Here is a 15,727-nt window from a genome sequence, read left to right as displayed (position 1 = left end):
ACACAACACACAAACACAGACACACACCATATCACTTAACAAAACAAAACACAACAACACACAAACACAGACACACACCATATGGTGTAACACAACACATCACAACACACAGACACCATATGGTTCAACACACACACTGACCTCTTCTCGATGGCTGCTTTCTGCTCCACCACCTTCTTCACTTTCTCCTTCTTAGTTTTCTTCTCCTGTTTCCACTCCTGCCAGACGTCAGTGAAGCAGAAGGGTTGGGAGTGAGTCAGTCGGACAGTCAGTCAGTCAGTCAGTCAGTCAGTCAGTCAGTCAGAGTGACAGACAGACAGACAGACAGACAGACAGACAGACAGACAGACAGACAGACAGACAGACAGACAGACAGACAGACAGACAGACAGACAGACAGACAGACAGACAGACAGACAGACAGACAGACAGACAGACAGACAGACGTACCTGGAACTGGGGCCAGTCGGTGGGCATCCCCGGTCCATACGTGTTCTTCCACCACCTCAGGTCCTCCTGGTCGTCGATGGCCATGAGGGTGTTGTGGAGCTCGCTGTACACAGCCTTCACACTGCACACACACACACACACACACACACACACACAGGCGCACACACAAACACACACAAACGGGCGTGAACACACACAGGCACATACACACACACATGGATGCACAGAGAGACACACACACGGGCAGGCGCGCACACATACGCAAACGGGCGTGAACACACGCAGGCACATTCACACACACGCACACACACACAAACACACACACACACACACACACAGGCGGACGAATACACACACAGATTGATGGAGGACCGTCATAAAGAGGACACAGGAGGCTAATGGAGGACAGTGTAGACATACAGCTCGTAAACAGAGAGCGTTCCCTCGAGTGGTCCGGGGACAGGCCGACGGGGACGTAAGCCCCTCAGTGTGGACCGGGGACAGGCCGACGGGGGACGTAAGCCCCTCGGAGTGGACCGGGGACAGGCCGACGGGGACGTAAGCCCCTCAGAGTGGACCGGGGACAGGCCGACGGGGGACGTAAGCCCCTCAGAGTGGACCGGGGACAGGCCGACGGGGACGTAAGCCCCTCAGAGTGGACCGGGGACAGGCCGACGGGGACGTAAGCCCCTCGGAGTGGACCGGGGACAGGCCGACGGGGACGTAAGCCCCTCAGAGTGGACCGGGGACAGGCCGACGGGGACGTAAGCCCCTCAGAGTGGACCGGGGACAGGCTGACGGGGACGTGAGCCCCTCAGAGTGGACCGGGGACAGGCCGACGGGGACGTAAGCCCCTCAGAGTGGACCGGGGACAGGCCGACGGGGACGTAAGCCCCTCAGAGTGGACCGGGGACAGGCCGACGGGGGACGTGAGGACATCGGTGAGAGCCAGACTACAGCACGTCTATCACAGCTTTCACTCAACTCCTCTGCCTTAACTTGATTGGAAAAGGACAAATGTACCTTACGTAATTTCTGTTGCTATTTTAAGGAGAAATCTGTTATTTTTCCATTATGGTACCATTATGGTACCATTATGGATGCATTTTATCCGTTTGATTATTCATCCCTTTTTATATTTTTTGACACACACACATCCAAAGACACACAATCATACACACACACAAACTTGCGTCCACATGCACACACTCACACAAAACCGCACACAAACACACACAGACGCGCAGGAACATACAAACAAACACACAAACACACTCTCAGACACACACACACACACACACGCACACGCGCGTGCTGACCTCTGGTTGGTGGTGACGTCGAGGTGCTTGTGGATGGAGAGGAAGGCCTCCTTCAGGAAGCTGATCCTCTTCCTCTCCTCCTCCTGTGATTGGTCGAAGATGCACTCCATCTCCTCCATGTAGCGCGGCGCGTAGCGACTCACCTCCTCCAGGACCTTCTCGTAGCGCGCACGCACCTACACACACACACACACACACACACACACACACACACACACACACACACACACACACACACACACACACACACACACACACACACACACACACACACACACACACACACACACACACACACACACACACACACACACACACACACACTGGGTTTGGTGATATGGTCCCAAATGTAAAATATGATACACACACAAGCACAAATAAAACACACATAACAAACACAAACACAGACATGCATACACACACACACACACACACACACACACACACACACACACACACACACACACACACACACACACACACACACACACACACACACACACACACACACACACTTGAATACACACACATACACACACAAACACAAATAAAATCCACACAAAAAAAGCACAAACCCAGACAGACAGTCATGTACACACAGACACACACACACACACACACACACACACATGCTTTCAACACACACACACACACACCCCTAAAGCCCCTCTCTCCACGGTGCCCCCCCCCCCTCACCTTGTCAGCCACCTGCTGGGCTGCCTCCCTCTCCTCCTGGATCTTCTTCTGCTTCTCGATGGCCACGTCGGGGTTCCCGGCGGCGTGCGCCTCCCGCTCCCGCACCAGATGCTCCCGCCGGCTCACCTTGTGGTACGCGCTGCGGGCCTTGTCCAGCTGCAGGGACACAGACAGGGGCGGGTTAAGGTGGTCATGGGCCCTAGGCTACTATCAGGGGGGCCCCCTTCCTGAGCAAGCAGAAAAAATTACGTATTTTAGTTAATGGACTGCATTTATAAAGCGCTTTCCTAACCAGTGGCCACTCAAAAGCGCTTTACAATACTGTCTAACATTCACCCGTTCATGCACACTTTCACACACCGACGGCGGAGTCAGCCACGCAGGGCGACAGCCGGCTCGTCGGCAGCAGTCAGGGTGAGGCGTCTCGCTCAGGGACACCTCGACACTCGGCTAGAAGGACCCGGGGATCGAACCAAAACCTCCCGAGCCACATGCCGCCCGGGATCCCGAGAGAAAGCTTTTGCTTCCTCTCTTGAGCCGTGGAACTAGAAGGCATTGTAAGCGTCTCAGTCTGAACGCCGCAGAACTCCCACGTTCAACCGTGGTATTAATAACAACCTTCGTCGGGTGAACCGCCTCAAGGCGAACGGAGAATTAGCAAAGGCGTACGGTCATGGATAATGCATCGTCATTCTGGGGAGACGCGAGGCCAACTTCTTAACAAATAAATGTTTGAACGCATTCAGGGGCTTCGACTGGCGTCTGGCAACACTGAGCGGTCTGGCAGTCGAGAGCCGCGGCGGTCTGGCCCCGACGCGATCGTTATCTGGCATGAAGGAGTTTGGTTTCGCTTGGACAACTTGTCCTCTTTCCAGGGGTCGCCCCGGCATGCTAATGAGGGTAAACCCTCCTTCCTGATCCGAGGGGGGGGGGAGCCGACGTGCGCCCGGGCGTTAAGGACAGATGTCTGAGGCCACGCCGGGTGAGTTCCCCTCAGCGGGAGAGGCCGACGCACTGGCCGTGATGCAGCGGGACTGCTGAGTCCAGACTGGTGTGGCCTGGGGGTAGCTTAGCCGGTTCGCTCAGGTAGACACCGCAGGGATACTGTGTGCCCCAACAGTACCTGAACCCAAGTGCCCCCCGCGTTACGCACCAGCAACGCACACACAGTAAGTTCCAATAGGACCAACTATTAAAGGGGTGACATTACACCACCAGGTGTGAGTGTCATTAGCCGTTACAAGCCGTTGGAAAATCTGCCCTTCCCCTGTGCCTTGGTGACAAGTGGGTGTGTCCACTTGTCGACCTAAATGTTGCTTATCTATCCACCATACATCTATGTGGACATGCCCACCTGTGACGTCACTAAAACACAGGAAAAGGCAGATTTACAAACAGCAAGTAATGGATATACCAGGGCCATAATCTAAATATAGAAGATTGATGTTGTGAGTCCATGACTAGCATATGAATATGAACCAATTAGTCATCTGGAAACATAAAGAAATATATCTATAGCCCAATCTGCGGCTGGTATTGTAACACAAATGCAATTTCTTCATATTGGCATTTGCAAAAATCCATGTGGGTAAAAAAAGGCCTTTCTGCTTCGTAGCCACGGATTCAGTGGTAATGTATTTGTGTGGCCATGCACAGTGGGGGGTCCCCCTGGCTCTGTGTTTAGCTCACAGCAGCACACCTTTCACTGGGAGGACACCAGCACAGAGGGGTCATGGTTCACGGTGACAGCCGCTTCCTTAACCAAGCCCCCGGTCAACCAGAGCATCAGATACCGTTCGATCGAGCGTCCTCTGCATCCGTCTTGTCCGACAGGGCGGACGCGGCCCGCCTGCTGACCAGACCTCACGCACCGCCGAGGGAGTATCGCATTCCCCTTAACCCTAAATGTTTGCTTCAAAATAGGTTGCGAATAGGGTGCTGCAAAGAAAAACACCAACCCGAGAAAGATCTCTTCTTGGGTCGATAATGTAAAACTCCTGCTTACCGGAGGGGGGGGGGGGGCATTTTTTAATTAATAAAATAAGTAAATCTATGCCGATAAAATAAATAAAATTGTCTTTGGATAAAAACCCTGATGTACATAAATTAAGCAATATAGATGTTACGTATAAATATATGTCAATATACATACTGTGTATAAATTTGTCAACATTGTTCCAAAGACTACTTTGATTAGTTCAATATTTATGACAGTATTGCACATTTATTTATATCAGGGGACATATGTTTCCTGGTTTCCCAATACATCTGGCATGAGGAAATAAAAGTCCCCTGAAATAAATTAATATTGAATCACGATATAAAAGTCCCCTGAAATGAATAAATGTGGTAATATGAAGCAGAAAATCCCCTGAAATAAATTAATGCAGCCCTTTGAAAAACATCCTTTAAAAGCAAAATATAATTATTTATATTTAAACTTTATAAACTCATTTATGTATTTATTTGAAACGTATGTATTTATCGCGTCGTTAAACAATTTTCGGGATTGATTTCATAGCCATATTTCCTCATTTAACTATTTGAAATCCTCCTAATTGACCTAAATGGGTTCCCGTGCCGGGGCCGTATGCGCTTGACGTTACAAACTCCTCACTCGTCCCTGACCACGTACTCACTGCCTCCAGGACTTCTGCGATTAAGCCATTACTCAGAGAACAAGCCTGTCTCAGGAGGCACTCAGTCAGCAACTATACACCAGTTCCCACTTCTCGAAAGGGTCGTGGTCTAATCAAATCATTAGTCATTCAACCAATAATACAGTATTGGAACTCGTTGCGTGCAGCATGAGTCATTTCCACTGAAACTGCTCTGACGAGGGTGTCGTATATTAGCTCGCTATCGATAGCGACAAGCTACCGCTAGATCTCACTGCTTCTCCGTGTTCGTCAAAGTGAGGTGTGAAATTCTTCCTGACTGGCCCGGACATTACGCTACCGTGGGAGACCCTGAAACCCTAACCTCGGATAAATCCTATCTTTAGGATTTAATGCAATTTCTGAATATTTAGGGTCGTGAAGTCAAAGCACATTGGGCCACAGAAAACACCCGCACACACATCTACACACTCGCACACACACATACACATTGACATACTCACACTCACACACGCCCGCACACACACACACACACACAAACACACAAACATGCGCACACGCCTGCACGCACACACCACCAGTGCCGATGTGCAAGGCGTGAAAGAGCCGAATGCACCAGCTCACTGGACTTCACTTCAAGTCAATATAACTTTATTGTCCCACGGGGAAATTTGTTTTGGACTCCCGCTGCTCATGCTGCAGTTAAAACACAACAAACACAGCCCCCCCCCCCCCCCCCCCACACACACACACTCACCAACAACAACATAACAAAATAGTGCAACAACCAAAACAACAACGCAACAGTATAATAGTCACGAAAACTTCAAACATGAGAGATCCAGGGCACACAACTGGATTATCTTTCAGCACATTGGGGGGTTTTAATCGACGCAAAATGCTAAATAGACTGCATTTGTACAACGCTTTCCTAACCAGTGGCAACTCAAAGCACTATACTGCCTCACATTCACCCGTTCATGCCCACATTCACACACCGACGGTGGAGTCAACCACGTAGGGCGACAGCCAGCTCGTCAGGAGCAGTCAGGGTGGGGTGTCTTGATCAGGGACACCTCGACACGCAACTAGTCAGACTGGTATTTCCTGATTGCCCAATAAATCTGGCATGAGGACATAAAAGTCTGCTGAAATAAATGAATATTGAATTATGGAATAAAAGTCCCCTGAAATAAAAATAGTTGGAAAATCTGCCGAAATAAATAAATGTGTCTTTTTGACAAACATCTAACCCAAATAAAATATAATTTATTTTATGAAATAATAAAGTATTCTATTAATTTACTTGGTTGGAGTCGGCATGGAAACGATCCCTACCTTCTTAAGCCGCTTGGCCTAGGGCCTTACCTTCTTAAGCAACTTGGCCTAGGGCCTTACCTTCTTAAGCCGCTTGGCCTCGGGCCTTACCTTCTTAAGCCACTTGGCCTAGGGCCTTACCTTCTTAAGCCACTTGGCCTAGGGCCTTACCTTCTTAAGCCACTTGGCCTAGGGCCATACCTTCTTAAGCCGCTTGGCCCAGGGCCCTACCTTCTTAAGCCACTTGGCCCAGGGCCATACCTTCTTAAGCCGCTTGGCCCAGGGCCCTACCTTCTTAAGCCACTTGGCCCAGGGCCTTACCTTCTTAAGCCACTTGGCCCAGGGCCTTACCTTCTTAAGCCGCTTGGCCTAGGGCCTTACCTTCTTAAGCCGCTTGGCCCAGGGCTTCTGAGCACGTGCAAAGCCGGTGCCGAAGTCCTGGGACTCCTTGAAGCCTCCGAAGAACTTCTTGTGGAAGCTCTCCTTCTGCCAGCTGCGCACGCGGTCGCCGTCCTCCGCCACCAGCGAGCGGCACATGGAGGAGTGGTAGGAGGCCAGGCGGTCCGCAGAGGACAGGAAACACTTCCACGCCTTCAGCAGGGAGCCGTAGAGCGGGCCTGAACACACACACACACACACACACACACACACACACACACAATAAACAACACGGGCGCACACACACACGATGCACTCACAGAATAAGCACAAACGCACACACACACAGAATAAACACACACACACAATGCATACACACAATAAGCACAGGCGCACACACACACACAGAATAAACAACATGGGCGGACACACACAATGCACACACACACACACACACAATTAACACGGGCGCACACACACACAATAAACACGGGCGCACACACACAAGGCACACGTGTGAACACACACACAGAGACATGCACGCACGCACGCACACACACACACACACACAAGGCACACGTGGGAACACGCACACAGAGACATGAGCGCACACACATGCGCAAGTGCACCGGTCTGACCAGAGCCAAGGACTCAAGCCATGGACCGGATTCTCCAAACATGGAAGGGATCTGCAGGACTACAGGTTTGTTTATCGCTTAACCGTTGACAAATTAAGCTGTGAACATAAAGTAGGAGGCCAACGGTTTATGTTTTACTATCTAAGTGGCCTGAGGGGAACAGATATGTAAATACCCGTAATTCACCCCCCAAGGAGTCCTGTCAGCAGTCTAGGGCCTAGCTAACATGAATGGATGAACTCAGATTTATGTTCGCAGCAGCATCGGTCAGATATTCGGTTGGCGATATAGTCACAGAGGCACGACATTAGTTAAGGAATATGGTTAGAGATTTTTATTTTGAGGCATAATGTTTAAAACAGTGTTGGGTCATGGATTTTACTGATGATACTTTTTCTACTGCCGATATTCCGTTAAAAAGACGTGATGTTAAAATGTTCCTCAGGATGAAACGGCCCCTGAGTCCATCCAGGGAACCTTTCTCTATAAATCGTTTTGAGTCTACCACCCGCCCCCCCCCCCCTTTCATTTTCCTCTGACTCATCTTCAACATCAAACACTGGGGTTGTGTGACGAATAAACATCAGGGCGCCGCATCACCCGCTTGCCAATTCCTCCAATGCCTCCCTCCCTACCTCACTCTCTTAATAAACAGAGGACTTAAAAAAAGACTTAATAAGAATCCGGGAATTCACGTTAACATTGAGGGCCTTTATCAGACACTTTTAACCAGAGCGACTGACAATAAGTACATTTGTCAGAAGAAAGAAACAACAATATATCGCTGTCGGTACAATCAGGATGTTCATGGACCGTAGTACCAAGCACTAACAATCACTTGGTTAACCCATTCCCCGTACACAACAGAGATAGCTAGGATAAGATGCTACACAATGCTAAGTGAAAGTACCATTTTGAAGTGCAAGTGAGGAATGAGTGAATGAGTGAGGGAATGAGTGAAAAAGTGAGAGATTTGGAACTCGGCCCTCCTCTCTCCTCCTCTCGATTCGGGAACACAACAGCGCAGGAATGCCGAGGCTCACGGTCGCATTCGGCCCCTTTTTGGGAGATGTTGGCGGGGCCGCAGTACTCACTGGTCTCCACCAGGGGCTTCCACTTGTTGCTCCACTCGGCGAGCTGCTGGGCATACTGCCGCTCCACACGGGCCCTCTCCTGGAAGCACGCCACGATGTCATTACACGCCTGGAAGGAGTCCTCCGTCCGCTTGACCGTACGCTGGTAGTTCCCAGGCTGGAAGGACACACACACACACAGAAAGAGAGAGAGAGACGCACACGCACACGCACACGCACACACAGAGACACACACACACACACACACATACAGAAAGAGACGCACACAAAATTTACATTTAGGGCAGTTAGCAGAAACATACAAACAGACACAGACAGGGACATACATACAGACAGAAAGAGGCACACACACACACACACACACACACACACACACACACACACACACACACACACACACACACACACACACACACACACACACACACACACACACACACACACACACACACACACACACACACACACAAACACAAACAAAAGTAACAAGTGTGAGAAGTGCTGTCCAGTGTGAATAAGCCTGGGGTCACTTGTGTTTCCCCAAATGTTTTTAAATCACCAAACGCTCCTTCTCTCCCCGTTTAGTGGCTCTAAGAAGGACGCATGAATCTGTGACCCACCTCGTTTTCAACTCCAAGCCCCGTGAAGTGGAGCTGCCAACTCATCCGAACGAATCTGCATATTGAATCCTGAATGGCTACATTTAATCGGGGCCCCAACACAATTTGCGTCAGCGATTTAGACTCAAGTCGAGCGAACGCGCTTCGCCTCCTCAGCGGCAAACAAATGTGGACGTTCAAAATCACTGCTTTAGTAAAGGGGCCCTTTCATCGTGGATAAAGAGGTTTTGTTTTGTATGAACCACTCTTTAAAGAAGGAGAAATCCCCCGTGGCTGGCTGGTCGTGTCACGCAGGGCAGTTCCTCACAGACCGGGCCGGGCCCGGCGTGGTCAGGGCCCGTACCCGCTGGGGCGGCCCAGTGGAGGGGCTTGGGGGCCTTGGGAACACCAGAGACGGGCACGGCCCAGCTGCTGAGTGCAATGACACATGCTTTGTTTGTGGATGTGGAGTTTGGAAGATCTCGCTCCATTTTCCTGGCAGGCGCCACATAACCCATAATACAACAAATCCCAAACTCACTCACTCTGTGTCTCTCTCTCTCTCTCTCTCTCTCTCTCTCTCTCTCTCTCTCTCTGAAGGACACGTTTACAAGCTGCAGAAAGCGTTTGAGCAGAGCGCGGCGATGGCTAGACGTAGCTCTCTTAAAAGCAGCTCTATCCCATAACTCATTTTATACGTCAACGTTTACAAAAGTATTCTCGTCGTTTGTTACAACTAACCGCTAATTAAGTGTGTCAAAAGGTGTTTTCCTTAAACACTGTCGGTAAAACTGATTTATAGGTTATAAAACATATGGACTGCAAAGTGCACTTTCTTACGCAGCTCTCACATATACCTAAACGCACGTAAAACCTTAATCTTTCCCCCTCTCTCCTTCCTGCGCTCCGTCTTTCTGTTGTAGTTCGTCCTGGCACTTCTCAATCGTCCCCCGATTAAACAAAACCAGCTGAGGAATTCACAGAGGGGCCAACTTCACGGCTGCAGATCCTCCTCGAGCCAATCACAGGGCCCAACACACATCTGCTCCGGCACAATCTGCCTAGGCAGCCAATCACAGGGCCCAACACACATCTGCTCCGGCACAATCTGCCTAGGCAGCCTATCGCAGCATCAAAGAGACCCGGCAGTAGGTCTTGTTAAAAGTAAAAAGAAAGAATGAAAGACCTTTTCATAATTGGCAAGTTTCCTCATGGATGTGACCCTGGTCTTTTTTGTTCAACTTGTGACCACAACATGTACATTTAGGGCATTTAGAAGACACTTTTATCCAAAGTGACTTACTTTCTCTCTGACGGCAGTGTCAACCATGCAAGGCGACAGCCAGCTCGTCAGGAGTAGTCAGGAAGAGGCGAGTTGCTCAGGGACACCTTTGCTCAGCTAGGAGGTGCCGGGGATCAAACTAGCAACCTTCCGGCTACAAAAGTTCTCTAAAAGTCTCCATATCTCCCTCCTAATCTCAGGACTACAGAATCGCAGCCGTTACACAACTGCGCAGCGCTCTGCTTTCACGACGGTGGCCTCACCAGGCCCTGAAACAGGAGCACACCTCTGCATCATAATCAAGTCTCAGCCTGGGATATTGATATCCAGTAGACCCAGCACTCTGCCAAACGACAGGACCGGGAGCGATAAAACCGGGAGCAGGCAGACCATGGCGCGCTGAAGTGGTAGTTTAGTACAAAAACATAGGAGGGAGATAAATGTTTGCATTGAGGTGAACACATGTGGCTGTGATAAACACAGACGTTGTCACCACCGTTTGGAGGGACTATGAACCAGAATGGACTGTTCTTACGCGGTTATAGAGACAGAGCTGCCATCGTCCTTGTCTCGTGTGGAACTCGAGCCCATTGAGATTTTGATCTCAGGATAAAGTCTAATTCAAACCCCATTGGAAATGGTTAAGAGTTACAGCCGTTATGGGGAGAAATGTCAGAGTTGCAAAGTACACAAACCTGAGGTATTCGAGTGCTTGCCTTCTGCTCAGATGCTAACAGTCTGTACTTTTATTGTGCTGCAGCCCATAAAAAGGCATATGTATGAAATGGAAACGGAAGGAGATGGAAAATAACAACGATTTTGGCGGCTATGTTTGTAGCCACAAACTTCAGGGGATTTATTTGTACGTTTTCGGGAGGGTTAGGGTCTGAGGTATTTATCGTAAGCAAGCAGAGCATTACCTTCCATTTTCCGAATATGTGTAATAGACCTAAATATTCACAGATTATTTTACTTGGCAATGGTGTTCGATGGGAGTCTATCCTGAGGTAAACATCTCAGTGGTTCGAGTCCCATATGGAGCCACCATCAACATGGTTTTTACTTCAGCAATTGATTTATTTTGACGCCTAGCCACGGCTAAACACTGTAATCTTCTCTGGCATCGACCACTAAGGAAAGAAGAAAGGTGTGTCCTTAAAACAACAACGTTGGTAGTAAATTCATCAAGAGGAACTATGACTTAACCAAAGCCAATTGTTGAGTTGAATCTGAGTTTAATCTTTAGTATCTACATTTCTTTGGGAACGATGCATGCAGAAGAGGGACATGCTTATTATTAAATTAAGCCGAGCTGTTATCCACTTTGTATAAGATGAACATGAGCCACATTTGACATGCTAACTTATTTTCATTCATTTAAAAACATCACTTCAGCACATGTCAATGTTAACCACTTTAGCATGTGGATGTACATTACTTCAGCACATGTGGATAGACTTAAACCAGAATCGTCCTGATAGAAAGTTCCAGCTTCTGTAATGATTTCTCCTGATCTCCCCAGAAGCCTTACTTAACTTAACCTAACTGTAATCCCGGCAGCCTGCTACTTTGTGAAATTTGAGTCATGCTAAGGTTAGGGAGTGTGGCTTCATGCTTTGCATGTTTCCCATAAGAGCTGAACATCACAAGATAGGAGTGTGTGGCCTTGTACTTGTGAGAGATGATGAGGCTGAACACTAAAGATGTTTTGTCTGTTTTGGCCCGGGCAATGTCAGCTCGTCTTAGTGAGACGACTAAGGCCTGGGCCCTCGAATGTACATCTGATCATCTGTGGGACAGAGAGACATGTGTACGTGAACACATACAACCCTCCCTCGACGCACGCACGCACGCACGTAAACACACGCACACACACACTCACTCAACTTACCACCCAGAAACTTTTGCTGTGTGCGTCTTCCAGGCCATTCTCCGAGGTAATCGCTGACATCTTCCTTCCTGGGTGATGAACGTAATCGTGGTCAGAAAACATTTCATTAAAGTCATCCTCCATCACAAACACATGAGACAATGGTAGCGACAGCGTTAAACAGAACGACTGTTTCACAGCACATTTTGATTGGAATTAAACGGGTGTCCACCTGCCACTGAATTAGCATTCACCACCAGGCGATCAGAGGTGTATATCATCAAAGGATTGCATTTCACAACCATAGGAGCTTCTAATATGGTACGGCAATGCGGTACATGGAGCAGTCTTTGGGCTCGCTCCAAGCTGTGAATACATCAGCAGGGACGAAGGAACTCTCCCACCAGCGTTCCTCGCTTGGGAACTTGAGCTATCTAAATATAAACAGGGGGGTAAAGGTTGTATCATCCCATCGCACTGCCCTCATCTCCCCTCACTAGTGGGGCTTATTCCCACTTCCCATATCTCTCTCTCTGGTCCCTCTCTCTCTCTCTGGTCCTCTCTCTCTCTGGTCCCTCTCTCTCTCTCTCTGGTCCCTCTCTCTCTGGTCCCTTCTCTCTCTCTCTCTCTCTCTCTCTCTCTCTCTCTCTCTCTCTCTCTCTCTCTCTCTCTCTCTCTCTCTCTCTCTCTCTCTCTCTCTCTCTCTCTCTCTCTCTCTCTCTCTCTCTCTCTCTCTCTCAAACCAAAACACTTGAGGAAAGACCAAACAATGGAAGTATGTCTGTATGTCACAATGCACAGGTTCTGCTAAACTCACAACATACATGCAGTCACATGTTCCGGCTTTAGAGGATGGAGGCCCAGACTGCACACGCACACGCACACACACACACACACACACAGACACACACACACACCCTCTCTGTAGAGGCATGAAGTAAAAGATCACTAGATTTCATCACAAGACCCATGGTGGTCTGGGGAAGAAACACAGAGACACACATACACAGACACACACGAAAAATACACACAACCACACACATACACAACCCATTTATACGGTTCCGTCAGGCGCAAAATTAGATTGGAGAACTCTGTTTATAGGAAATCACATGGTCGGCTAGGAGCGCTACACAGGTCCACTCCCTGCTGCCTCTCCCTGCATCTGCGGGGGGGGGTTATACTAACTGCCACGCTATAATATCATGCTCCTTCTGTTCCCTTCTCTATCTCCCTTTCTCAATCAAATCCCCCCCTTACCCTCTCTTCTTCTCTCTTCTCCCCCTGAAGATAGTGGTGGTTGTCCCCTCTCTCTCTCTCTCTCTCTCTCTCTCTCTCTCTCTCTCTCTCTCTCTCTCTCTCTCTCTCTCTCTCTCTCTCTCTCTCTCTCTCTCTCTCTCTCTCTCTCTCTCACTCTCTCTCTCTCTCTCTCTCTCTCTCTCTCTCTCTCTCTCTCTCTCTCTCTCTCTCTCTCTCTCTCTCTCTAGCAGGGGTCAGAGAGCCTAATGAATCACTTCCCTCCTAACCTCTTGACTGTGACTTCCTGTCCATCTAGTTACTGACTGCCCCCGGGGGGGGGTCTTTAACGAAGAGCACTGTGGGAAAGACCACTCTTATGTTATCCCCAAACATATATGGAAACCATTTACTATCTCTACAATGACCAGTGCTGCTTCCTTACAGGTCCTGTGCTCCACTGAACCTGGAAAGGGCTAACAAAACTAATATATACATTTCACTGAGTCATTATCAACTCAACCACTCTGTGAAGGGGCGATTATCGGTCGATGTCTGATTTATAACATCACTAATAGGATCTTCAATGACGTGTTCCTCTTTCGGAACCATGTATTCTCTGCCATGGGAATATATAGCTGTCCAGATCCAAAATCCAAATCAATTAACCGATATATAAAGGTCTTCATAAAGAGTGGCTGTTAGCATAATAAAATAAAGGGCAGCTTCAGCGAGATTCAATTGAATCATGAAAGGCGATCTGAAACTTTGACAACTCATCCACCCTTTGCCTGAGATGGCCTGTCGCACAGCCACACACACACACACTGCCACACACACATAAGTGCACAATGCCGTGCAAACACACATGCACATACACACAGCTACACACGCACAGACACACACAGAAACAGGCACATACATGCACACGCACAGACCGACCTGCAAACACACATGCACATACACAGCCACACACAAACACAATCACACACAGACACGCACATTCATGAACACAGCCACACACGCAAACCCTCACACATGCACACGCACACACAACCATACAACCTCCCTCACCCTCCTTCTCCCCTATCTGCTTCCACTCTCTTGCATAGCTCAACGTGCGCCAACACAGACAAGATACAAAGCCATCAGCCAAAGAGCAAAAAGTGATCCTCGAGCTTCAGTACTCAGACGGGGGACTTAAGGATAACCAGCAGACGGTCTTCTCTTACCTTCCACTCCTCTGGGTTCAGTTCTTCGGAGCGCCTTAGTCCACAGTTTTCCGCCCTCCTTCCTGCTCAGTTTTCCTATTCCCAGAGCCTCTCCCCGAGCCACCTCTCCCCTCCTATCCTCACTCCTTTCAGTAGGGCTTTCTAGTTTTCCACTCGCTCCAACGCTCCCCTGCTCTTCCCTTTCTCTGGCCCTCTGTGTGTGTGAGATGAGCTGGTTTTTCTCCCTCCCTCCCTCCCTCCCTCCCTCGGACTCTCCCTCCCTCCCTCCCTCCCCCTCTCTCTCGCTGCCCCCTCCTCCTGTTGAAAACAGCTGTAGGAAACAGTCCTTCCCCCCCTGTTTGAGCTTTACAACTGCTCCCAAACCATTGTTCCCTCTATCATTCTCCCTCTCCGTCTCTCTTTCACTCACTCAAGCTTTGTTTGATCGCTTTTGATTACATTTGCCCGGATATTGACACACTTCTGTTAGACCACAATGAGTACTTAGAGGAGATAAGAAGAGACTTCAGTTTCTTTACAAACCACACACAGCGACACACACACACACACACACACACACGCACACGCACACGCACACACACACGCACACGCACACACACACGCACACGCACACACACACGCACACACGCACACACACACACCACCGCATCCAGACTAGATCGGCAGGCCACATGCCATAGCTGGCAGAACCGTCCAGATTTATGTGCGTCTGTGGGTGTCTGTGTGTCTGTGAGTGTAACTTGAAGTAGAGGACTCCTCAACAGTAGCCGTGCATACAGCACATCTGCTGCCAGTGACATACAACCAAAGTTATGTTGTAATTGCCAGGCTCTTGCCAAGACATGTCATCTAATAACCAGACAGGTGCTGCACTGTCCACACCAGGCCTCTGTGAACTGCCCAGAACAACAGTTTGCTTTTGTTTGTTCTTCTCACATCGCATTGCAGGGCACAGCCCGTAACCGAGTCTCAAATGTGCATTTGTGAGACCTATATAT

At 49.2% G+C, this 15,727-nt stretch overlaps 2 protein-coding genes across 5 annotated transcripts in view; one reads left to right on the top strand and one right to left on the bottom strand.

Annotated features, from left to right (window-relative positions):
• Nucleotides 1-14,936, bottom strand: part of si:ch211-51c14.1 (protein kinase C and casein kinase substrate in neurons protein 2) — a 17,284-nt gene extending 2,348 nt beyond the window's left edge. The window contains exons 1-8 of one of the 4 annotated variants that reach the window (XM_060075743.1): nucleotides 14,730-14,936; nucleotides 12,283-12,350; nucleotides 8,511-8,667; nucleotides 6,782-7,017; nucleotides 2,466-2,621; nucleotides 1,770-1,945; nucleotides 451-571; nucleotides 142-218 (exon numbers count right to left, since the gene is read on the bottom strand). In XM_060075743.1, the coding sequence (XP_059931726.1) occupies nucleotides 142-218; nucleotides 451-571; nucleotides 1,770-1,945; nucleotides 2,466-2,621; nucleotides 6,782-7,017; nucleotides 8,511-8,667; nucleotides 12,283-12,342 (983 nt within the window). In that variant the 5' untranslated portion in view covers nucleotides 12,343-12,350; nucleotides 14,730-14,936. Of the gene's footprint in view, nucleotides 1-141; nucleotides 219-450; nucleotides 572-1,769; nucleotides 1,946-2,465; nucleotides 2,622-6,781; nucleotides 7,018-8,510; nucleotides 8,668-12,282; nucleotides 12,351-12,493; nucleotides 12,653-14,729 lie in introns of those variants that run through there. The other 3 variants (XM_060075751.1, XM_060075737.1, XM_060075762.1) reach the window with 3 other exon arrangements.
• Nucleotides 1-15,727, top strand: part of LOC132471572 (myosin regulatory light chain 2, skeletal muscle) — a 261,626-nt gene that overhangs the window by 47,737 nt on the left and 198,162 nt on the right. The window lies entirely within an intron of this gene.

This window comes from Gadus macrocephalus, chromosome 2 (genome assembly GCF_031168955.1).
Source record: "Gadus macrocephalus chromosome 2, ASM3116895v1".
NCBI classification, from domain to species: domain Eukaryota; kingdom Metazoa; phylum Chordata; class Actinopteri; order Gadiformes; family Gadidae; genus Gadus; species Gadus macrocephalus.
This window is presented reverse-complemented; position numbering and strand designations above follow the sequence as displayed.